This window comes from Gopherus evgoodei, chromosome 1 (genome assembly GCF_007399415.2).
Source record: "Gopherus evgoodei ecotype Sinaloan lineage chromosome 1, rGopEvg1_v1.p, whole genome shotgun sequence".
Taxonomy (NCBI): Eukaryota; Metazoa; Chordata; order Testudines; family Testudinidae; genus Gopherus; species Gopherus evgoodei.
Window position 1 is genome coordinate 252,545,606 of NC_044322.1, and position 24,364 is coordinate 252,569,969.

At 43.9% G+C, this 24,364-nt stretch overlaps 1 protein-coding gene across 8 annotated transcripts in view; it reads right to left on the bottom strand.

Moving 5' to 3' along the window:
* The window catches only part of ERC1 (ELKS/RAB6-interacting/CAST family member 1), a 593,813-nt gene that overhangs the window by 332,037 nt on the left and 237,412 nt on the right, over nucleotides 1-24,364 (bottom strand). For 3 of the 8 annotated variants that reach the window (XM_030543036.1, XM_030543042.1, XM_030543039.1), the window contains one exon: nucleotides 10,794-10,829. The exons of the other annotated variants lie outside the window; for them this stretch is intronic. In XM_030543036.1, coding sequence (XP_030398896.1) covers nucleotides 10,794-10,829 — 36 coding nt within the window. The remainder of the gene's footprint in view (nucleotides 1-10,793; nucleotides 10,830-24,364) is intronic. 8 annotated transcript variants of the gene reach the window in all.

Sequence of the window (24,364 nt, forward strand, 5' to 3'; positions counted from 1 at the left end):
ACACAGAATGCTGGTATGTAAGATACTCTTGTAACATACTCTCAATCACACACAACGAAAATGGCATGTGATCTTGTGGAAACTGGAAACCAGTTTGTGGTTAGGAATTACTGACTGGCTTTGGTCCAATTTGTGGGTTACACAGACAATGCATTTTATATGACCATGTCCTAAATCCTACTGTATTCAGTTATCATACAAGAGAGAAAGCCAATGCATTTACGTTTTTTAAAAACTTGGTTAAAGATCTAGAAGAGCAGAAATTGGCTATAATCTCAATTTAATACTATGGGCATCCTTCAACACCACACTTTTTAGACCGAAAAAGAAAATTCAAATATAAACAATATCATTCCTATAATATACAAAGAAGCAAAAAGTGTACCATATAGGTATAATCCACTAATTTCATCATCAGTGTACAATGGAACACAGTAATAAAGGCATTAAGGCAGCTCCTCCATTGTGCCTGGGTACCAGAAGCAGCATGGTTTGGTAGTCAGATTTAGAGACTGGGAATAACATAAGGATTCTATTCTGGACACCAACTTGCTGTGAAAGGTGAGAAAAGTAATTTAATCTTTCTTTGTCAGGGTTTTCTCTTTGGAAAAATGGGGATAACATTCAGAGTTATAAAGCACTCAGATACTTGAAAGAAAGGGATGATCAAGTACTAATGAGAACACAGTCTTTCTCCTTTTTAAATGCGCAATTCCTAGCCTATTTGTCAAAATCTAACTCACATTACCACAGTTGTATGATAGCAAACAATACAAACATTGCAAAAACAGTTTTATTTATAGACTCATTTTCACACACAAAACTTTTTTGAACATTGCTTTTGGACTAAAATCAACCATGTTTCATCTCTGTTCAATGGTGAGTTTTGGAGGGGCAGTTTGAACATAGCTATCTGAGTTATGCAAGGATAATAAAAAACACACCCTGTTTTCTCCTAATTCCAAAAATTACCACAAATTTTCTCCTATACACAGGAGTCAAAAATAGCTTTAAAATGGCATGTAGATAATCTTCACTGAGGAGCATGTTAATAAGAAAATGTGAAGGGAAAAAACACTGACCAGATTATAAAAAATTGAAAATAACTAAAAATATTTATTTTGTTCAGGGTGGATAGATCACTTCACATTCTCCCTCCCAGGCCTTATCAATGACTCAGTTGACACAGGATATGCTGCACTCAAGCTGCTCCTGGTACGCTTTCCATTATGGCTACTGTAAATAGCTCAGTGATGAAAACAGCGAAGTACTGGAAAAAAGCCCCAGTGCTTTAACTTCAGGAACAATCAACAGGAGAAAATCATGGGTGTTAAAATATTGTTTATCCCAAGAATTTATGGTGTTTCCATAATTGTTGCTCGATGCAATATTTGGCAAATTCTAAACTTCGATTTTAAAATAATTGTCTTCTTTGATTACCAAGGAAGAGCCAACATAAATAATTATGCTGGTGTCCTGTTAACCCAGCTTTGAAGAACAGAGACTTCATGCAAAAACAGTACCTGCTGCAAAAGTTGAAATTTACGGCTTGAATACACAACATTTTTGTATCGCTTTAACTATATCTGTTTGAAAACAGTTTAGTTAACGCAGTACAACCCTTAAAAGTTATACATTTAGTGGAATAAGCTACACTAGTATAAGTACCTTTATACTGATATAACTGTGTCCACACTACGGTTTCCACTAATTTAACTGTTTTGATTTAAAAAAAAAACCAACAACACACTCCTAACCAAAATCATTACATTAGTACAAAAACTGCGTGCAGACCAGGCCTTATTCCTCCCCCATGCTGTTCACTTCAAAGATGAAGAAAGTTCTCTCTTTCCACTCCATCTTCTCATCATCTCATTATCCATCATCTCACGGAGGTGCAAACTTCAAACATTAATTGGGACTCAAACATCAACATTAAGTACAAGAAATTTCATAAACTCTTTGGACAGTTTTTTGCATTTAAATATAATGAAACAGGAATGATGCACATTAAAAAAGAATATCAAAAATATGTTCAAGGTTGTTACAAAGAGGATGGTGATCAATTGTTCTCCATAGCCACTAAATCTAGGACAAGAAGTAATCAACTTAGTCAGCTCACAGCAGGGGAGATTTAGGTTAGATATCAGGAACAAAATTCTAACTATAAGGATAGTTAAGTACGGGGTTACACCAGGAGAGGTTGTAGAATACCTATAACTGAAGGTTTTTAAGAACAGGTTAGAAAACCACCTGTCAGGCATGGTCTAGGTGTGCTTGATCCTGCCTCAGCGTAGGAGTATGAATTAGATAATCTCTTGATGTACCTTCCAGCTTTACTATTCTATAATCCTGTGAAATGCAAGAAAGTTGAAATTTCTATTGCCAAATTAACCTGGTCATGTTGCACATTCTATATATTTCTGCTATATCATCTTTTCCTGCTGTTACATTGATTTTTTAAAATAAAAATAGTTCTTCAATGTAGTATTTGAACCCTGCACAAATTCTCCAAGTATAGTGCCTCCAGTGTTCCCTCTACTATTTTCCATCTATGTACATAATGAATTTTGTTATGTGCAGCACCAATATCAAGGTAATGTGTAGATGTGTGCCACCAGTACAAACAAAAACCCTAAATATATATTTTTAAACAGTTCATAGGTATGGAAGAAGGAGAAAGAATATTAAAACAAGGGATAATTAACAAGGAGCACTGCATAAGATGTTTATTTAATATGAAATCAAATAAAAAGAAAATTAACACTGCCCTTGGAGTACATGTATTTTACCATTCTTTCTAACAACTCAAGCTAGTAAATACACCAAAATTTGGCATAGTGAAAACAGCTATTTAAATAAAACAAAGAGATGGCCCTTAAGTGGAAGCATAAAAAATATGCACCAGCAGCCCAATTTAATAACCTACTCCTACCATAGATCACTAAGTCTTCATGGAAAGCTGCGTTCGAAAAAATGAAGCATCTGCCGAAACACTAGCATGTTACATACTTTTGCAGTTCTCAAAACTATCCATCTTGCATGCATATTATCTGCACACATAGCTCAGCTTTAAGATACTATACAAATCTGAGTCAACTAGAAATAGTCATGCTCTCATCGCAAATATTAATACAATATTTTCTGATACCGGAAAGGAGAGTAAAATTCACTCAGGCTTATACAATTTCTATGGGATGTCAACTCTTAATTTGATTAATACTTCACACAGAGATCCCTGCTTAAGAGAGCTTGCAAATAAGGTCTTCATCATGTAAAACACCTAAGCACCAAACCTAGTTCTTGCTACATATGAGTCAATGGGAGTTCTAAGAGCCAGAACTATACCAGATAGCAAAGATCTGGCCTTAACAGTTTCCAATACCTCTCTCTGCATGGGGTGCAGGTCACTTGCTGGAATATTCTGCATATATCTCTTTTAATCAATTCCTTGCCACTGGAGGAGCCTCGAGAAGTGGTGCACCTCAGGGCTTGTTTACATTTTGAAACACTGCAGCTGCATTGCTGTAGTGCAGGGGTTGGCAACCTTTCGGAAGTGGTGTGCCAAGTCTTCATTTAGGCCATGTCTACATCTAAAATTTTGCAGCGCTGGTTGTTACAGCTGTATTAGTACAGCTGTATAGGGCCAGCGCTGCAGAGTGGCCACACTTACAGCAACCAGCGCTGCAAGTGGTGTTAGATGTGGCCACACTGCAGCGCTGTTGGGCGGCTTCAAGGGGGGTTCGGGGAACGCGAGAGCAAACCGCGGCGAAGCTGGTCTCCTTTCCCGGTTTGCTCTCTCGTTCCCCGAACCCCCGAGCAAGCAGGTCTCCTTCCCTGCGGTTTGCAGGGTGGTTCAGGGAACGCGAGAGCAAACCGGGAAAGGAGACCAGCTTCGCCGCGGTTTGCTCTCGCGTTCCCCGAACCACCCTGCAAACCGCAGGGAAGGAGACCTGCTTGCTCGGGGGTTCGGGGAACGAGAGAGCAAACCGGGAAAGGAGACCAGCTTCACCGCGGTTTGCTCTCGCGTTCCCCGAACCACCCTGCAAACCGTAGGGAAGGAGACCTGCTTGTTCGGGGAACGCGATAGCAAACCGGGGAAGGAGACCAGCTTCGCCGCGGTTTGCTCTCGCATTCCCGGAACCACCCAGCAAACCTCAGGGAAGGAGACCTGCTTGCTCGGGGTTCGGGGAACGCGAGAGCAAGCTGGGGAAGGAGACCAGTTTGATTACCAGAGGCTTCCTCAGGTATGCTGGGATACCTGCTTATTCCACGGAGGTCAAGAAAAGCGCTGGTAAGTGTCTATACTTGATTACCAGCGCTGGATCACCAGCGCTGGATCCTGTACACCCGAGACAAAACGGGAGTACGGCCAGCGCTGCAAACAGGGAGTTGCAGCGCTGGTGGTGCCCTGCAGATGTGTACACCTCCTAAGTTGCAGCGCTGTAACTCCCTCACCAGCGCTGCAACTTTCTGATGTAGACAAGCCCTTAGTCACTCTAATTTAAGGTTTCGTGTGCCAGTAATACATTTTAACCTTTTAGAAGGTCTCTTTCTATAAGTCTATAATATATAACTAAACTATTCTTGTATGTAAAGTAAATAAGGTTTTAAAAATGTTTAAGCAGCTTCATTTAAAATTAAATTAAAATGCAGAGCCCCCTTGGACCGGTGGCCAGGACCTGGGCAGTGTGAGTGCCACTGAAAATCAGCTTGCGTGCCGTCTTCAGAATGCGTGCCATAAGTTGCCTACCCCTGCTGTAGTGCTTCAGTGTGGACACTACCTAGGCCCACGGAGGGGTTCTCCCATCAGCATAGGTAATCCACCTCCCTGAGAGTAATTCTCCCACTGATTGAGCGCTGTCTACATTAGGAGTTAGATTGGCTTAACTAGAAAGCTGAGGGCTGTGTTTTTTTCACATCCCTCGGTGATGTAGATAGGTGAATCTAACCTTTTAGTAAAAAGAACAGGAGTACTTGTGGCACCTTAGAGACTAACAAATTTATTTGAGCATAAGCTTTCGTGGGTTACAGCCCACTTCTTCGGATGCACCGAATGGAACATATATTGAGGAGATATATATACACATACAGAGAGCATGAAAAGGTGGGAGTTGTCTTACCAACTCTGAGGCCAATTAAGTAAGAGAAAAAAACTTTTGAAGTGATAATCAAGATAGCCCAGTACAGAAAGTTTGATAAGAAGTGTGAGAATACTTACAAGGGGAGATAGATTCAATGTTTGTAATGGCTCAGCCATTCCCAGTTCCAATTCAAGCCTAAGTTGATTGCATCTAGTTTGCATATCAATTCCAGCTCAGCAGTTTCTCGCTGGAGTCTGTTTTTGAAGCTTTTCTGTTGCAAAATTGCCACCCGCAGGTCTGTCACTAAATGACCAGACAAGTTACAGTGTTCTCCTACTGGTTTTTGAGTGTTATGATTCCTGATGTCAGATTTGTGTCCATTAATTCTTTTGCATAGAGACTGTCCAGCTTGACTAATGTACATGCAGAGAGGCATTGCTGGCACATGATGGCATATATCACATTGGTAGATGTGCAGGTGAATGAGCCCCTGATGGTATGGCTGATGTGATTAGGTCCCATGATGATGTCACTTTAATAGATATGTGGACAGAGTTGGCATCAGGCTTTGTTGCAAGGATAGGTTCCTGGGTCAGTGTTTTTGTTCAATGATGTGTGGTTGCTGGTGAGAATTTGCTCTAGGTTGGGGCGTTGTCTGTAAGCGAGGACAGGTGTGTCTCCCAAGATCTGTGAGAGTGAGGGATCATCTTTCAGGATAGGTTGTAGATCTCTGATGATGAAATAGAGAGGTTTTAGTTGGGGGTGAAGGTGACAGCTAGTGGTGTTCTGTTATCTTCTTTGTTGGGTCTGTCTTGTAGGAGGTGACTTCTGGTACTCATCTGGCTCTGACAATCTCTTTTTTCACTTCAGCAGGTGGGTATTGTAGTTTTAAGAATGCTTGATAGAAATCTTGTCGGAGCTTGTCTCTGTCTGAGGGATTGGAGCAAATGCGGTTGTATCTTAGAGCTTGGCTGTAGACAGTGGATTGTGTGCTGTATCCTGGATGGAAGCTGGAGGCATGTAGGTAAGTATAGTGGTCAGTAGGTTTCCGGTATAGGGTGGTATTTATGTGACCATCGCTTATTAGCACAGTAGTGTCCAGGAAATGGACAGCTTGTGTGGACTGATCTAGGCTGAGGTTAATGGTGGGATGGAAATTATTGAAATCATGGTGGAATTCCTCAAGGGCTTCTTTTCCATGGGTCCAGATGATGAAGATGTCATCAATGTGGCACAAGTAGAGTAGGGGCATTAGGGGACGAGAGCTAAGGAAGCGTTGTTCTAAGTCAGCCATAAAAATGTTGGCATATGGGTACCCGCATGGCCGCACAGTATGTGTACCATATGCATACAATCATAAAATTTGCAGATGACACAAAATTGGGAGGTATAGCCAATACAGAGGAGGACCAGAATATCTTACAAGAACACGTGGATGACCTTGTATACTGGAGTAATGGAAATGGGATGAAATTTAACAGTGCAAAATGAAAGTTTATGCATTTAGGGACTAAAAACAAGAATGTTTGCTATAAGCTGGGGACTTATCAGTTGGAAGTGACAGAGGAGGAGAAAGACCTGAGTGCAGTAGTTGATCACAGTGTGATGTGTCTGTGGAAAATGACTAATGCAATCCTAGAATGCATCAGGCAAGGTATTTCCAGTTAGAGACAGGAAGTGTAAGTACCATTATACAAAGCACTGATGAGACATCATTTTGATATTAGTCTCCCATATTTAAGAAAGATGAATTCAAACTGGAACAGGTGCAGAGAAGGGATACTAGGATGATCCGAGGAATAGAAAAACCTACTGTATAAGAGAAGACTCATAGCTTGGCTTGTTTAGCCTAAACAAAAGAAGGCTGAGGGGAGATATAATTACTTTCTATAAATACATCAGAGGGATAAATACCAAGGAGGGAGAGAAGTTATTTAAGTTAAGCGTCAATGTGGACACAAGAACAAATGGCTATAAACAGACCATCAACAAGTTTAGGCTCGAAATTAGACAAAGGTTTCTAACCAGCCTTTCAAGTGGAGCAGTGAGGGCAAAAACAACAACAACCACCGTACCTGGCTTTAAGACTGAGCTTGAAAAGTTTATGGAGGGGATGATATGATGGAACTGTCTATGAGGGCATATGGCGCACCAATGACTGCCAGTAGCAAAAATTCCCAACTGTTGGAGATGGGACACTAGATGAGGATGGCTCTGAGTTACTACAGAGAATTCTTTCCCAGGTATCTGCCTGGTGGGTCTTGCCCACATGCTCAGGGTCTAACTGATCTTCATATTTGGGGTCAGGAAGGAATTTCCCCCCAGCTCATACTGGCTGAGACCATGGGGGGTTTTCGTCTTTCTCTGCAGCACAAGTTACTTGAAGGTTAAACAAACGTCCGTGGTGAATTCTCTGTTACTTGAAGTCTTTAAACCATGATTTGAGGACTTCAGTAACTCAGCCAGAGGTGATGGGGCTATTTCAGGAGTGGGTGAGGTTCTGTAGCCTGCAATGTGCAGGAGGTCAGACTAAATGATCACAATGATACCTTGTGACCTTAAAGTCTACAAGTCAAAGCAAATACTACAGGTAGCTCCAACCCTACCTACAGGTGGTGAGAAAGAAATGAACGGAAGGAGGTGGACATGCCCTTTTTATGCCCTTGACTAGGAGCATGAGGAGAGCAGGAGCACAAGAGCTGCCTGGTTGTACTGTTGGCAAAAGTTTGTTTTCAACAGAGCTGGTGACATTGACGCTTACTTTCACTGGATTCCAGTGTGTCCCCCATACCCAAATCGCAAACACCTGCAGTGGAATGTATATGTGTACAATCACCAAGAATAACAGCCTGAAACCTCACAAAAATAATTCTGGTTTGTATTTATACACAAACACAAACAGATTTCACTAAACACTGTCAAAACTAGTGGAGATCTCACGTCTCTAAGAGGTTTAAAAATATGATTAATATAAAGAAAACAAGCCAAGTCTCTGATGCAAAGCAGTTATCCCCCTATTTGTGTGATGAATTAATAAAGAATGCATGATTTTGAAACAATGACTTTATTGCCTCTGAAAGCAGGGATCGAAGCGGGGGAGGGCGGTTGGCTTACAGGGAAGTAGAGTGAACCAAGGGGGTGGGTTTTCATCAAGGAGAAACAAACAGAACTGTCACACCGTAGCCTGGCCAGTCATGAAACTTGTTTTCAAAGTCTCTCTGATGAGCAGGGTGCCCTGCTGTGCTCTTCTAATCGCCTTGGTGTCTGGCTGTAGGCAATCAGTGGCCAGGCGATTTGCCTCAACCTCCCACCCCGCCATAAACGTCTCCCCCTTACTCTCACAGATATTGTGGAGCACACAGCAAGCAGCAATAACAATTGGAATATTGGTTTCGCTGACGTCTAACCCAGTCAGTAAACTGCACCAGTGGGCTTTTAAACGTCCAAATGCACATTCTACGACCATTCTGCACTTGCTCAGCCTATAGTTGAACAGCTCCTTACTACTGTCCAGGGTGCCTGTGCATGGCTTCATGAGCCGTGGTAGTAAGGGGTAGACTGGATCCCCAAGGATAACTATAGGCATTTCAACATCCCCAACAGTTATTTTCTGGTCTGGGAAGTAAGTCCCTTCCTGCAGCTGTTGAAACAGACCAGAGCTCCTGAAGATGCGAGCGTCATGTACCTTTCCTGGCCATCCCACGTTGATGTGGATGAAACATCCCTTGTGATCCACCAGTGCTTGCAGCACAATTGAAAACTACCCCTTGTGGTTTATGCACTGGCTGCCAAGGGGTCCGGTCCCAAGATAGGGATCTGCATTCCGTCTACCACCACAACACAGTTAGGGAATCCCATTGCAGCAAAGCCACCCACTATGACCTGCACATTTCCCAGAGTCACTACCCTTGATAGTAGCAGCGCAGTGATTGCGTTGGCTACTTGGATCACAGCAGCCCCCACTGTAGATTTACCCACTCCAAATTGATTCCCGACTGACCGGTAACTGTCTGGCATTGCAAGCTTCCACAGGGCTATCGCCACTCGCTTCTCAACTGTGAGGGCTTCTCTCATCTTGGTATTGTTGCACTTCAGGGCAGGGGAAAGCAAGTCACAAAGTTCCATGAAAGTGCCTTTACGCATGCGAAAGTTTCACAGCCACTGGGAATCATTCCAGATCTGCAACACTATGCAGTCCCACCAGTCTGTGTTTGTTTCCCGGGCCCAGAATCGGTGTTCCATGGCATGAACCTGCCCCATTACCACCATGATGTCCAAATTGCCAGGGCCCGTGCTTTGAGAGAAGTCTGTGTCCATGTCTTCATCACTATCATGATTGCATTGTCATCGCCTCCTCGCCTGCTTTTGCAGATTCTGCACATACTGCAGGATAACGTGCAAGGTGTTTACAATGCTCACAACAACAGTGTTGAGCTGAGCAGGCTCCATGCTTGCCATGGTATGGCTTCTGCAGGAGAGCAGAGTTGCAGCGGATGATGACGGATGCCACGAGAATAGATATTTATACCGAATGATGAGAGGACCTGTGAGGTGGATTCATGGCACCAGGAGAGCAGAGTTGCAGCTGAATCAGTGGATGACTGAGCTCATTTACTCTATTGAGCTCAGTCATCATTTACTCAATTGAGACTGAGCTCATTTACAACAGCAGGAGAGCAGAGTTTCAGCGGAAGCAGTGGAGGACAATGGTTTGCAGACCTACTGCACCGTCTGCTGCCAGTAGCACCCAGGACACAACAGCAGCGGTGACAGTAAGCTGAGCTAAGCTGAGCAGGCTCCATACTTGCCATGGTATGGTGTCTGCATGGAAAAAAGTAGCGAAACAATTGTCTGACGTTGCTTTCACAGAGGGAGGGGTGACTGACAACATGCACCCAAAACCACCCGCAACAATGTTTTTGCCCCATCAGGCATTGAGAGCTTAACCCAGAATTCCAATGGGCAACGGAGACTGCGGGAACTGTGGGATAGCTACCCACTATACACCATTCCGTGAGTTGATGCTAGCCACAGTATTGAGGACACACTCCACTGACCTATTGCGCTTAGCGGGGACATACACGATCAACTGTATAAAATCACTTTCTAAAGATTGACTTCTATAAATTCGACTCAATTTCCTAGTGTAGACATACCCTTACTAACTTCAAGCAGAGGGCTTCCATAATTGGGACCACAGCTAAACCAACATAGCATCAGCAGGAACAATGTTTATCCAAGTACTTTAGTAACATACCTCCTTACTGTAACTTAATCAGCATCTTTCAATGCACTGATGTGAGTGATTAACCAGAAAGTTTTTTTGCACAAGAGGCCTATTCTATTCTATTGCAATCTTGCTGTGACAATGCACAGACAGTAAAGGTGACAGAAATGCTACAGGATACCACAAGCAACTGACATGAAGGGAAACGAAAGGGTTGCACGACATCAAACTGCCCAAATAGAAGGTGAAGCTAAGCAAAAGTAGCAAAACAAGTACAAGCACCTCCCAAGGCTATTTTGAGCACAGCTATTCAGGTATTTGAAATTCCCTTCTCCCACCCTTATTTTCTATACACACTCCCAAAATATCTCACCAATTATGTGTTGATCCACGAATATGAAGGCACAAAAGTGAATATTCATGCAACACATAAAAAAACAAATGGGGCTGGCAATGGCCCTCCTGTTTGCCAGGGCACTTACTGGCTTGGATGGATGGCTCAATAAAACTTCAGGATGCTAAAGGGAGAAAAAAAGATAGGAAAAGGAAGGGGAAATTGGAAAAAAGGAAGAGTGTGAGAGAAAAAAAGATGCAACAAGAAAACAATTTAAAGACAGATGTAAACACATTAATTTATTACAACAGTTAAGATTGTGGTGTTTTGTAATAAATCCTAACAATTTTGAAATATTACAAAATTTGAATACTTAATCCTTGGCATTGTCAGAGCTCAAGGCTTTATCACAATATTCACTCCCCTCCTCTTTCCAGCTGTTTCTACTCAACCCTCAAACACTTTGCTGTCTTATGCTGCATTCAGGATTACTGATGACATATCAAATAGTTTAACAGATTGGGCAGGACTTTTATTTCTAATGCCTCATTTAGATTAATTATTAAATAGGTAAGTGGTTCAGGAAATTATCTTGAAAAATAACAAAGCAATGATGAACACAGTTGATGGGAAAGAAAAATTACAGAAAGCCTGATTTCCCTGGTAACCATTCTCTAGCTTTCTTTCCTGGGTTGCTGAACCAAGCATATTAGCCCTGTTTCTTTTTTAATAAATGAATCACTATTACTGACATTGAATATTAATCAGCTGTGAATGAAATATAACACTTTTCTTCTAATCTACAAGTGTATTTGTAAGATTCTAGTCATGACAGGAAACTCTTTCACAAAAAGAAAAGCCCTATAGACCAAGTCAGTCTCATTTGAGTCAGATCTTAGGAAACCCACAAACTGGATGAACACTTCACATATTCTCTCTCCCTGGAAAGATATTACATCCTTTAACTGAAAGCAAGGACATCATAGCTGAAGAGAATCTCAGGAGTATGCCAAGGCATTGACTTGCTAACTCTGGAGGGGATTTTCCTGCCACAGAGCCAGTGTTAGCATTCTCCTCTGGTGCAGAGCCTCTAAAACTGCTCTCTCGAGGGGGAATTTTGCTACCAGATGCTGAAGGATTCTTCTCTTCACCAAGGTCAGCGGGCCCCTTTCAAATAGGGTTATCTGAGAGCAGAAAAAGCTCTTGACTCAGTGGCTGTAGGCAAAGAAGATATGCACTGGCAACAGGGGCGGCTCCAGGCCCCAGCACGCCAAGCACATGCTTTGGACGGCAAGCCGCGAGAGGCGCTCTGCCAGCGCCGCGAGGGCGGCAGGCAGGCTTCCCTCGGTGGCTTGCCTGCGGAGGGTCTGCTGGTCGCACGGCTTTGGTGGACCTCCAGCAGGCTCACCTGCGGAGGGTCCGCTGGTCCCGCGGCTACTGCTGAAGCCGCGGGACCAGCGGACCCTCCGCAGGCTCGCCTGCGGGAGGTCCACTGAAGCTGCGGGACCAGCCGACTCTCCACAGGCACACCACCAAGGGAAGCCTGCTTTGGGAGGCAAAAACCCTAGAGTCGCCCCTGATTGGCAACAACTGTAGGAAAGGATTTGCTCCTCCTTGGAGCTGATTCTATTGTTAGGTCTCCCCAAGCTGACAAAAGCACTTCATACTAGAGGAGAAAGGCAAGAGGGTAGGAGAAGCTGGAAAAGAGAACACTCAGAACTAAGAGGAAAAGATTATCATTTGAACAATCCCCCAGTAGGAGGGAGGTATATATATTTGAAAATGAAATTTTCCTAAAGGTGTTACTGCACAGTTCTGCAGAGACAAACAATTCTGAAGAGAAACTTTTGGACCAGGGCCCCATATGACTTATCACCTACCCCGAAACTTCAGCTTCCTTCATCACAGCAAAAATGGAGACCCAGTCCATAAGCCTAACTCATTGGAATGCAAACTCAAGAGAGGCCATGGTGCCCTTTCAGCATTCAGAAGCTCCTGTACTACTTTGTCCTCCCACTTTTTTTTTTGTCTGTATTGTTGGCAAACAGCTCAACAGTTCTCAGTACAGGAGTGAATGACGGCAGAGGGAACAGTGTGTTCAGAATACAGAGATCTGTATAGTCACAGGACATTACTGAAAAATAAGGATACAATGATTATGAAAATAGCTGCATTGGCTAATTATTGTTATTACCCAGAAAGAGTACAAGAATCCAGACAAAAGATGCATCATGGAGGTGAATGCCTGGCTGCAAAGATGGTGTCGCCAGGAGGGCTTTGGCTTCCTTGACCACGGGATGCTATTCGAGGAAGGACTGCTAGGCAGAGATGGCATTCACCTTTCGAGGAGGGGAAAGACCCTATTTGCATACAGACTGCTTAACCCAGTGAGGAAGGCTTTAAACTAGGTTCGACGGGGACAGGTAAGCAAAGCTCACAGGTAAGTGGGGAACATGGAGACCTGGGAGATGGGTCAGAAACAAGAGGGAGCGTGGGCTATAATGGCAGAGAGAAAGGAGAGTCAGGGCAAAACTGGGAGGCAAGATCAAACCAGTATCTTAGATGCCTATATACAAATGTGAGAAGTATGGGTAATAAGCAGGAAGAACTAGAAGTGTTAATAAATAAATACCACTGTGACACTGTTGGCATCACTGAAACTTGGTGGGATAATACACATGATTGGAATGTTGGTGTGGATGGGTATAGCTTGCTCAGGAAGGACAGACAGGGGAAAAAGGGAGGAGGTGTTGCCTTATATATTAAAAATGTACACACTTGGACTGAGGTGGAGATGGACATAGGAGACAGGAGTGTTGAGAGTCTCTAGGTTAGGCTAAAAGGGGTAAAAAACAAGGATGATGTTGTGCTAGGAGTCTACTACAGGCCACCTAACCAGGTGGAAGAGGTGGATGAGGCTTTTTTTAAACAATTAACAAAATCATCCAAAGCCCAAGATTTGGTGATGATGGGGGACTTCAGCTATCCAGATATATGTTGGGAAAATAACACCGTGGGGCACAGACTACCCAATAAGTTCTTGAACTGCATTGCAGACAACTTTTTATTTCAGAAGGTTGAAAAAGCTACTGGGGGGAAGCTGTTCTAGACTTCATCTTAACAAATAGGGAAGAACTCATTGAAAATTTGAAAGTAGAAGACAGCTTGGGTGAAAGTGATCATGAAATCATAGAGTTTGCAATACTAAGGGAGGGTAGAAGGGAGTACAGCAAAATAGAGACAACGGATTTCAGGAAGGCAGATTTTGGTAAGCTCAGAGAGCTGACAGGTAAGGTCTCATGGGAATCAAGACTGAGGGGAAAAACACCTGAGGAGAGTAGGCAGTTTTTCAAAGGGATACTATTAAGGGTCCAAAAGCAAGCTATTCCACTGGGTAGGAAAGATAGAAAATGTGGCAAAAGACCACCTTGGCTTAACCACGAGATCTTGCATGATCTAAAAAACAAAAAGGAGTCATATAAAAAATGGAAACTAGGTCACATTACAAAGGATGAATATAGGCAAACAACACAAGAATGCAGGGGCAAAATTAGAAAGGCAAAGGCACAAAATGAGCTCAAACTAGCTATGAGAATAAAGGGAAACAAGAAGACTTTTTATCAATACATTAGAATCAGGAGGAAGACCAAGGACAGGGTAGGCCCACTGCTCAGTGAGCAGGGAGAAACAGTAACAGGAAACTTGGAAATGGCAGAGATGCTTAATGACTTCTCTGTTTCGGTCTTCACTGAGAAGTCTGAAGGAATGCCTAACATAGTGAAAGCTTATGGGAAGGGGATAGGTTTAGAAGATAAAATAAAAAAAGAACAAGTTAAAAATCACTTAGAAAAGTTAGATGCCTGCATGTCACCAGGGCCTGATGAAATGCATCCTAGAATACTCAAGGAGCTAATAGAGGAGGTATCCAAGCCTCTAGCTATTATCTTTGGAAAATCATAGGAGACAGGAGAGATTCCAGAAGACTGGAAAAGGGCAAATATAGTGCCCATCTATAAAAAGGGAAATAAAAACAACCCAGGAAACTACAGACCAGTTAGTTTAACTTCTGTGCCAGGGAAGATAATGGAGCAAGTAATTAAGGAAATCATCTGCAAACACTTGGAAAGTGGTAAGGTGATAGGGAATAGCCATCCTGGATTTGTAAAGAACAAATAATGTCTGTCATAACCTATTCCCAGATTTGGACCTTAGTGTCCAAAATATGGGGGTTAGCATGAAAACCTCCAAGCTTAGTTACCAGCTTGGACCTGGTAAAGCTGCCACTACCCAAAAAATGAGTGTGTTTTGGGGCACTCTGGTCCCCCCAAAAACCTTCCCTGGGGACCCCAAGACCCAAATTCCTTGAGTCTCACAACAAAGGGGAATAAACCATTTCCCCCCTCTTCTCCCTTCCAGGTGTTCCCTCCCTGGGTTCCTGGAGAGATACACAGAAGCAAGCTCCGTGAATCTAAACAGAGGGACGCCACCCTCCGTTTCCAGTCCTGGAAACACAAGTACTTCCCTCTTCACCCAGAGGATATGCAAAGTCAGGCTAGTAAATCTAACACACACAGATTTCCCCCTGACTTCTTCCTCCCACCAATTCCCTGGTGAGCTACAGACTCAATTTCCTGGAGTTCCCCACTAAAGAAAAACTCCAACAGGTCTTAAAAAGAAAGCTTTATGTAAAAAGAAAGAAAAATACATAAAAATGGTCTCTCTGTATTAAGGTGACAAATACAGGGTCAATTGCTTAAAAGAAATATGAATAAACAGCCTTATTCAAAAGAACGCAATTCAAAACACTCCAGCAACTACACACATGTAAATACAAAACAAAATATATAAACCACTGTCCTTCTGTACTTACAACTGGGAAACAGAAGATTAGAAAGCAGGAGACAGAAATCTTCTCATAGCCGAGAGAGAGTACAGGCTGAAAACCAAAAACAAAGGACTCACACACAAACTTCCCTCCACCCAGATTTGAAAAAGTCTTGTTTCCTGATTGGTCCTCTGGTCAGGTGTTTCATATTACTCCTTTCCAGGTAAAAGAACATTAACCCTTAGCTATCTGTTTATGACAATGTCAAACAAATCTGATAGCCTTCTTTGACAGGATAACGTGTCTTGTGGATAAGGAGAAGCAGTGGATGTGGTATAAGGCATTTGATACAGTCTCACATGATATTCTTATCAATAAACTAGGCAAATACAATTTAGATGGGGCTACCATAAGGTGGGTGCATAACTGGCTGGATAACCGTACTCAGAGAGTAGTTATTAATGGTTCCCAATCCTGCTGGAAAGGTAAAACAAGTGGGGCTCCGCAGGGGTCTGTTTTGGGATCAGCTCTGTTCAATATCTTCATCAACGACTTAGATGTTGGCATAGAAAGTAAGCTTATTAAGTTTGCAGATGATACCAAACTGGGAGGGATTGCAACTGCTTTGGAGGATAGGGTCATAATTCAAAATGATCTGGACAAATTGGAGAAATGGTCTGAGGTAAACTGGATGAAGTTTAATAAAGACAAATGCAAAGTGCTCCACTTAGGAAGGAACAATCAGTTTCACACATACAGAATGGCAAGAGACTGTCTAGGAAGAAGTATGGCAGAAAGGGATCTAGGGGTTATAGTGGGCCACAAGCTAAATATGAGTCAACAGTGTGATGCTGTTGCAAAAAAAGCAAACGTGATTCTGGGATGCATTAACAGGTGTGTTGTGAGCAAGACACGAGAAGTCATTCTTACGCTCTACTCTGTGCTGGTTAGGCCTCAACTGGAGTATTGTGTCCAGTTCTGGGCACTGCATTTCAAGAAAGATGTGGAGAAATTGGAGAGGGTCCAGAGAAGAACAACATGACCTATGAAGGAAGGCTGAAAGAATTGGGTTTGTTTAGTTTGAAAAAGAGAAGACTGAGAGGTGACATGATAGCAGTTTTCAGGTATCTAAAAGGGTGTCATCAGGAGGAGGGAGAAAACCTGTTCACCTTAGCCTCTAATGATAGAACAAGAAACAATGGGCTTAAACTGCAGCAAGGGAAATTTAGGTTGGACATCAGGAAAAAGTTCCTAACTGTCAGGGTGGTTAAACACTGGAATAAATTGCCTAGAGAGGTTGTGGAATCTCCATCTCTGGAGATATTTAAGAGTAGGTTAGATAAATGTCTATCAGGGATGGTCAGGACAATATTTGGTCCTGCCATGAGGGCAGGGGACTGGACTCGATGACCTCTCGAGGTCCCTTCCAGTCCTAGAGTCTATGAATCTATGAAAATCAGGCTCCTAAAAATCAGAGTTCAGGGGACTGCATAACTAGGAAAAAAAAATACAAGTGATGTCAATAACTTTGCAGCACTGCTTGCACTCTAGTGACAGAGACTACTCCATTTTACTATAATGTTAAATACCTTCCACACCAGAAGTGGAAGCCTGTAGTGACTACGTTGATTTCTCAAAGGAGTTCATAAAGTTTAGAGATTAACAAAAGATTTCTCAAAAGGACTGACAAAGGATTAAATCTCTTTCACCTGACAGCCCAACAGTTTCACCTTTGATGTCACGGTCATGACTTTTAGGACATTATATTTCAACTTATTTGAAACTGTTTAAATTATGGACTGGAAACAATTCTGACAAGAGAGAGACCACTATTCAAACTGCAATTGGGTTGTGTTGAAAGGAGATTGCCTTGGTCTGTGAAGTTTAGGAACTCCACAAGGAGAGAGAGACTCTCATATAGAATTCTCATGCAGCACAAGACCAGTGTGGCTCTAATCTCAGCAAAAGGTGGTGGAAAAAAGGAAACTGTAGATGTTATTACAGATCTCAGAATCTTCTATATGCAAATGTACCCGTATTTACTCAAATTTTTATTCCTATGCTTTGAAATGGTAGCTTAGGACCTCACAATTGTATTAGTGACCCAAGAAGATCTCTCTTCCCTTCTCCAATTCAATTCTGTATTGAAATTTTTCTATGTAGTCTTTACCTGCAATACTAACTAGCTATGATAATTAAAACAGTATCTTAGCTCCCAACACTAGCACAAGTTACTAAAGTTGTTTTAAATTTAGCTTTTAAATGTTTGTCAGTCAGAGCTGGTTTATGTATTTTTAATTGTTTTACAAACACACAGAAGAGGCTAATCCACCCTGAAAATATCAAATTGTTTTAACGGCCACTTGAATTGCACTTTGGGGGAGGGGAGGATCTTAAAAACTTACTTTAAAAGGGTATTTTTTCACTTTTTTATAAAAGGCAAAAATGGATCAAATGGATTTTACTTAAATTATTAAGAATTTACCTCTGGGTTAATACCAAACATGGAAAATTTAAGCAAGTTATGAGGAACTGAGAGGGGGTATTAATTAAATATTTGGACATATCCGTAACTATAATATGTACTACAGCAGTGCCTTCTAGCTATATCTTCTGAGCAACAATCAATGTTTGTGGCATGAATTAAGCAGCTGCAGAAGACTCATGTAAAGTTGCTCTTTCATACATTCACAGGAAAAGTATCCCAATTACAGCTTCGGTAAGATTATACTTAAGCAGATTTAGACACCTGATTGGAATCTCTTCTTTGATGTAAGCATTCAGAACCTGCTGAGAGAAAGGAAATGGGCTAGCTACTAGGAACACCTTGAGGAAAGGCAGAAATTCTTTTCACAGCATGAAAGGAATGCAATGGCACAAAGAGAAACGATCACAGAGAACCCACAACAGAATCAGGTATTGAAAATAGCACCCAGAGAAGAAATTCATTCCAGGCCTTGCTCAATAGAGCTCAAGAGACAACATTGGGGGGCCTTTGCATAAACAATAATTGCACAAGTGCCTCAGCATGCAGCAGGTCGTTATAATACAGAGGGAGAGGTATATCTGAGTTCATGGTGTAGTCCTGGGGGAATTCTGCATCAAAAAATAAAAAATCCTGTGCATACTTTAAAATTCTGCATATTTTGTCAAAACAACACAACATAATCACAGCATTTTCAATTATTTGCTGACAAGTATTTTTAAATACATTACCAAAATAATGGAAAATGGTGTGACTTTTTGTTATTGTGTTACTTTGTTATTTTGACTAATAAAATGTGCAGAATTTTGCAGAATTTTAAAAGTTTGGTGCAGAATTCCCTCAAGAGTACCAGGGTTCTGTGTGGTGCAATCTAGGTGCAGGCAGCTCAGTGCAGGGGAATCTGAATGTCCAGGGGCTTGGCGCAGGGATCTGGGTGTAGTGGTAATGGAAGTCCACAGAGGAGTCCAGGTGAAGGTAGTTAGGGCTGGGGGAGGGCTGGGGGAGTGGGACTTGGTGAGGTGGGGGGTTAGGGTGCAGATGGTTGGGGCTCAGGGGGTCCAGGTGAGCGGGGATCCCAATGCAGGGGATGAGGCTTGACGGGGCAGTGGTTTGAGGGTTCAGTGGGGAAGTTCTGGGTGTGCGGAGCTCCTGATGCAAGGGGGGCTCGGGAGAGGGGTCACTGTAATAGGAGCTACTCCCCCTGTCCGCCCAACCCCATGCATCCTCAACCAGACCCCCTGCCATGCACACATACACACCCCACTGCGCAGAACTTCCTGCAGCCAGGGAAAGTTTCTGGGTGTTGATCTTACCCAGACCAGGCTGCACTATGAAGGGAAAAGAAGGGGAAACCCTGTCTCCGTCGTCCTCTCCCACCCAGATGGGACTCATATTCCTGGGTAGCAGAGGCATCCCCAGCCCTTCCTCCCCCCATTGATTTACCTCTCCCCCCCGGCTGCCCAAACAGACATGCCTGAACTGCTGGGGAGGGGTGAGTGAGCACTAGGGAAGCTTCTTTTTGCTTCCCCACATAAACCATTTTCTGCAGAAAATAAAGAGAATATGTGGGAGATGGGGACATTGTTCTGCTGTGCCGCAACGGCGTGAAATTCCCCCAGGAATAATAGTGGAAGGGTAGGACACAGCACACACTAACAGGTAATGACAGATTTTAATATTTTACCTGCACATTCCAAAAGTTTACCCACCCCTTTAGTTCACCTTCCCCACCACCACATTTTCTTCTCTTGTCCAGCTCCTTCCTCTGCTTAGTCCCTTTCCCTCAGGATACAATTAACAAGCAACTGTCCTATACATACAGGAAAGAATTATTACCATTCTAACAGAATGGAAAGTCATAGATTTTCTTCAATTTGAAGATGAGTATATATTTGCCTGTATGTGCAATAAACTAAATTAATGCTCCCTATTTGTTCCTCAGAAACAAGTACCTATCACAGTTCAGTTCACCCTTTGCAGATTTTGAATGCAATTTACATTTGAACTATTTTCTTATTCTTAACCATCAGGAAAAGGATCACAGACGAACTGATTTTCTTGATAATTTACTGAAAATGAGGATGGATTATTTCAAAAATATTTAGGTTCTGATCTGACTCAATGTCTCCTTGTATCACTCTTGGCTACCCCCTACATAGACTTTCCTCTCCAGCATAGGGATCTCTAAAATGGAGAGAGAGAGCACAATGAGTTCCCAAGAGAATTAAAGAGAGGTATTGTCATGGCACTGCAAAGTAACAATCTTCATCTTTTAGCTAAGTGTTTCACTGGAGTTAAGCAACTTCCCTTACTCTTTCCATCCAAGTGAAGCATCACGGTATACGCTGAGAGTGTAATTTCAGTAGGCACACTGCAGTACAAAGTAATACATTCCCAACCACTTTACCTGCATAACTTAATTCTCACAATCTTTTTTTCAGTAAGAATAGCTTTATTTCATGCATGCTCACCAGTCAGCAATACTACTGCATAAGTAGTGTGTTGTAACTATAACTTCTTCAGGATGTGTTGCTCATGTCCATTCCAATGTAGGTGTGCGCATGCCACATGCACCGCTGCCAGAAAGGTTTTTCCCTCAGTGGTATTTGTCACGTCAGCTCGGGTGTCTCCTGGAGTCACGCTCTCATAGCACTGCTATATAGGGTCCTGCCGCCCCGCCGTCCTCTCAGTTCCTTCTTGCTGGTTAACTCCGACAGAGAGGTAAGGAGGATGGGTTTTGGAATGGACATGAGCAACATCTCGAAGAACAGTTACAGAAGGTTAACAACCATTCTTTCTTCTTTGAGAGCTTGCTCATGTCCATTCCAATGTAGATGACTCCCAAGCAGATACAGTAGGAAGGTTCAGAGTTCAAGGACAAGCAGACTGTAGCATGGCTCTGCCAAATCCAGCATTGTCTCTGGCCTGCTGAGTGACAGCATAGTGAGTTGCAAAAGTGTGTACCGAAGACCAAGTTGCACTCTACAGATACCCTGGATTGGAACTTGTACCACAAATGCGGTTTAAGATGCTTGCGCCCTTGTGATGTGTGCCGTCAGGGCTGGAGCAGGGACTTTCACCAGATTGTATCTGCACGTGCTACAAGAGGTGATCCACAATGAAATTCTCCAGGCTGAGACTAACAGCTTTTCATCCTGTCTGCGGCCACCTCCATGAAATGCTGAGTAGTCTTCCTAAATGATTTAGTCCTTTCTAAGAAGAAGGCAAGAGCCCACCTGAAATCTAGTGAATGGAGCCTCTGTCCCTGCCTGTTGGCATGCAGCTTTGGGTAGAAAATTGGAAGAAAAACATCCTGGTTATTGTGGAATTGCAACACTACCTTTGGGAGGAAGACTGGGTGAGGGAGCAGATGGACCCTGTCCTTGAAGAAGACTGCGTATAGGGGTTCCGAAGTAAGGGTCCTAATTTCTGAGACCCTTCTGGCCAAGTTAATGGCCACCAAGAAGGCCACCTTCCAGGACAAGTAGAATAGGCAGCATGTTACCAAGAGTTCAAATGGAGGACCTGTGAGCCTTGACAATACCAGGTTGAGGTCCCAGGGTGGGATCGTCTATCTCACCTGGGGATACAGTCTGTCCAGCCCCTTGACAAAACAACTACAGAGTGAGTTTGCAAAGATGGATCTGCCATTCACTCATGGGTGAAAAGCCGAAACTGCGGCCAGGTGCACCCTAACTGAAGACACCAATAGCCCATGCTGCTTCAGGTGCATCAGACAGTCCAGAATACATGGTACTGACGCTTGCGTGGACAAGACCTCTTTCTGCACTGACCAGGCTGAGAACCTTTTCCACTTTGCCAGGTACGTGGCCCTAGTGGATGTCTTTCTGCTCCCTAGAAGAACTTCTCAAACCAGACCTGAGCATGCTAGCTCCAAGGGGTTCAGTTTCCAGGCAGTGAGATGGAGGGACTCAAGCTCTGGGTGATGCAGAAGTCTGTGATCCTGTGAGCTGAGATCTGGAACCAAAGGTAAGGTGATGGGTGTTTCCACTAACAGGTCGAGAAGGTGGTGAACCAATGTTGGTGAGGCCAGGCCAGGGCTACCAGGATCAGTTTCATTCCTTCCTCTCTGATCTTCAGCAGAACCTTCCATTGAGAAGCATGGGGGAAGGAGGAATGCATAGTAGAGATGGCTTCTCCAAGGGAGGAGAAACGCGTACGCGAGCGAGCCTGGGCTGTGATTCTGCAAGGAACAAAACTGTAGACACTTTGTTGTGTCTGGTCACAAACAGGTCTATCCAGGGAGTTCCCCACCTCTGGAAAATGTCTTTCACAAGGTCTGGGCAGATAGACCATTTGTGACTGGAGGATGGTCTGCTGAGGTGATCCACTACCTCAGGCACTCTCAAACTTCATTGCACCCTGACCCTCTTCTGACAGCAAAAATTACTACGCGACCCCAGGAAGGATGACTAAAGCCTGAGCCTGCCCAAGACTCCGCCTCCCCAGGCAGGGGGGCCAGAGCCAAAGCCCAAGACCCACCAGCCCAGGTGCGGGGAGGGGGAAAGGCAAAGCCAAAGCCGGAGCCCCACCAAAGGGGGAGGCCAAAGTCTGGAGGAGGCCAAAGCCTGGGGCTTCAGCCCCAAGCAGGTGACCTGTAACCTGAGCCCTGGCATCCAGGGCTGAAACCCTCAGGCTTTGGCTTTAGCCCAGGGTGATGGGGCTTTGGCCCCGGGCCCTACCAAGTCTAACACTAGCCCTGGTGACCCCATTAAAACAGGGTCAAGACCCACTTTGGGGTCACAACCCTCAGTTTGAGAACTGCTGCAGTAGCTCATTCTGTGCCCTGGGAGGTAGGCTGCTTCGAGGTGGATTGAGTATGTCGAAGTCCCACAGGTGGAGAGCCTCCTAGCATAGGTGAGAGGAGAATGCTTTACCCTTTCTGTTTACATAGAGCATCACCGTTGTGTTGTCTGTAAGCACCGATACACATTTGCCTTCCAGCTGGGATTGGAACATGTGGCGGGCAAGGTACACCGCCCTGACCTCCCACATGTTGATGTCTAGCAAGAGCTCCGCCTGGGACCAGAGACCCTGAGTTCTGAGAATCCCCAGATGAGCCCCCAAACCCAACATGGAAGCATTGGTGACTAGAGACATTGACAGATGCAGTTTTGAGAATCAGACACCTGTGTATACTGTTGCCGGATCCATCCACCATAGAGGGTATTGATCACTGAAGAGAGAAGTGTGACCACCATATCCAAGAAGTCCCAGCCTGATTGGTATACTGATGCTGGCCAGGCCTGAAGAGGTCTGAGTTGCAATCTTGTGTGTTTCACCACATAAGTACATGATGCCATATGGCCCAGGAGTTTCAGGCAGTTTCTTGCTGTGGTGATGGATGGTTTCTGAGGCTCTCTAAGATCAAATGCAGGGCCCAGAACTGGGCCTCCAAAAGGAAGACTTTGGCCTGGACAAGTCCAGCACTGTCCCTATGAGGTCTATCCTTTATATGGGGAACAGCCTTGATTTCTGCTTGTTTACCAACAGGCCTAACTTCAGGAAAGTTGACAGTATTAGCATTATGCCTTCCTCCATCTGGGCCCTGGACCAACCCCTCTGATCAGCAAGTTGTCAAAGTAAGGATATATCTGAACCCTTGTCTTTCCTTAGGAAAGCCACGACAACTGAGATGCACTTTGTGAAAACACAAAGGGCTGCTGACAGGCCGAATGGAAGTACAGTGAATTGGTAGTATACTTGGCTGACAACAAATTGGAGGAATCTTCTGTGGCCTTGGAAGATTGAAATATGGAAGTAGGCATCCTTCAAGTTGAGGATGGTATACCCATCCCCTGGATCCAGAGAGGGGATAATGGAGGCCAAGGAGACAGTGCAGAACTTCAGTTTCTTCTGAATCTGTTGTGGTTTTGCAGGTCCAAGATGGGTCTGAGACCACCATAGGCCTTCGGGATTAGGAAATAAGCATAGTAAGCCTCCCTGCCCCTTAGTTCCGGAGAAACCCTCCTCTACCATTCCCACTTGCGGGAGCGTTTGCACTTCCTGGAGTAGAAGCTGCTCTTGAGAGGGTCCATGAAGAAGGATGGGGAGGGAAGGTGGGAAAGAGGGGAAGAATTGTACTGCAGGGTGTACCGCATTCTCATTGTGCATAGCATGCAACAGTCTGAGATGACATAGGCCCACACCTGATAGAAGAGGGACAGCCAAATCACAATATTTGCAGAGGATGGATCCAGACACTGTCTCCAGAGTGCCTGTTGGTTGGCAATTTGAAGTTGGAGGCCCTCCTCCCCTGTAGAGTAGATCTTTCTGCCAAAGTGATCAAACTCCCGGTGTCCTTGGCCTTAGGGGGAGGCCCTTGCTGTCCCTGTCTCTCTCATTTGTTTGCCGCTGATACCACTAGCAATCCCTGGAGGAGGATGGG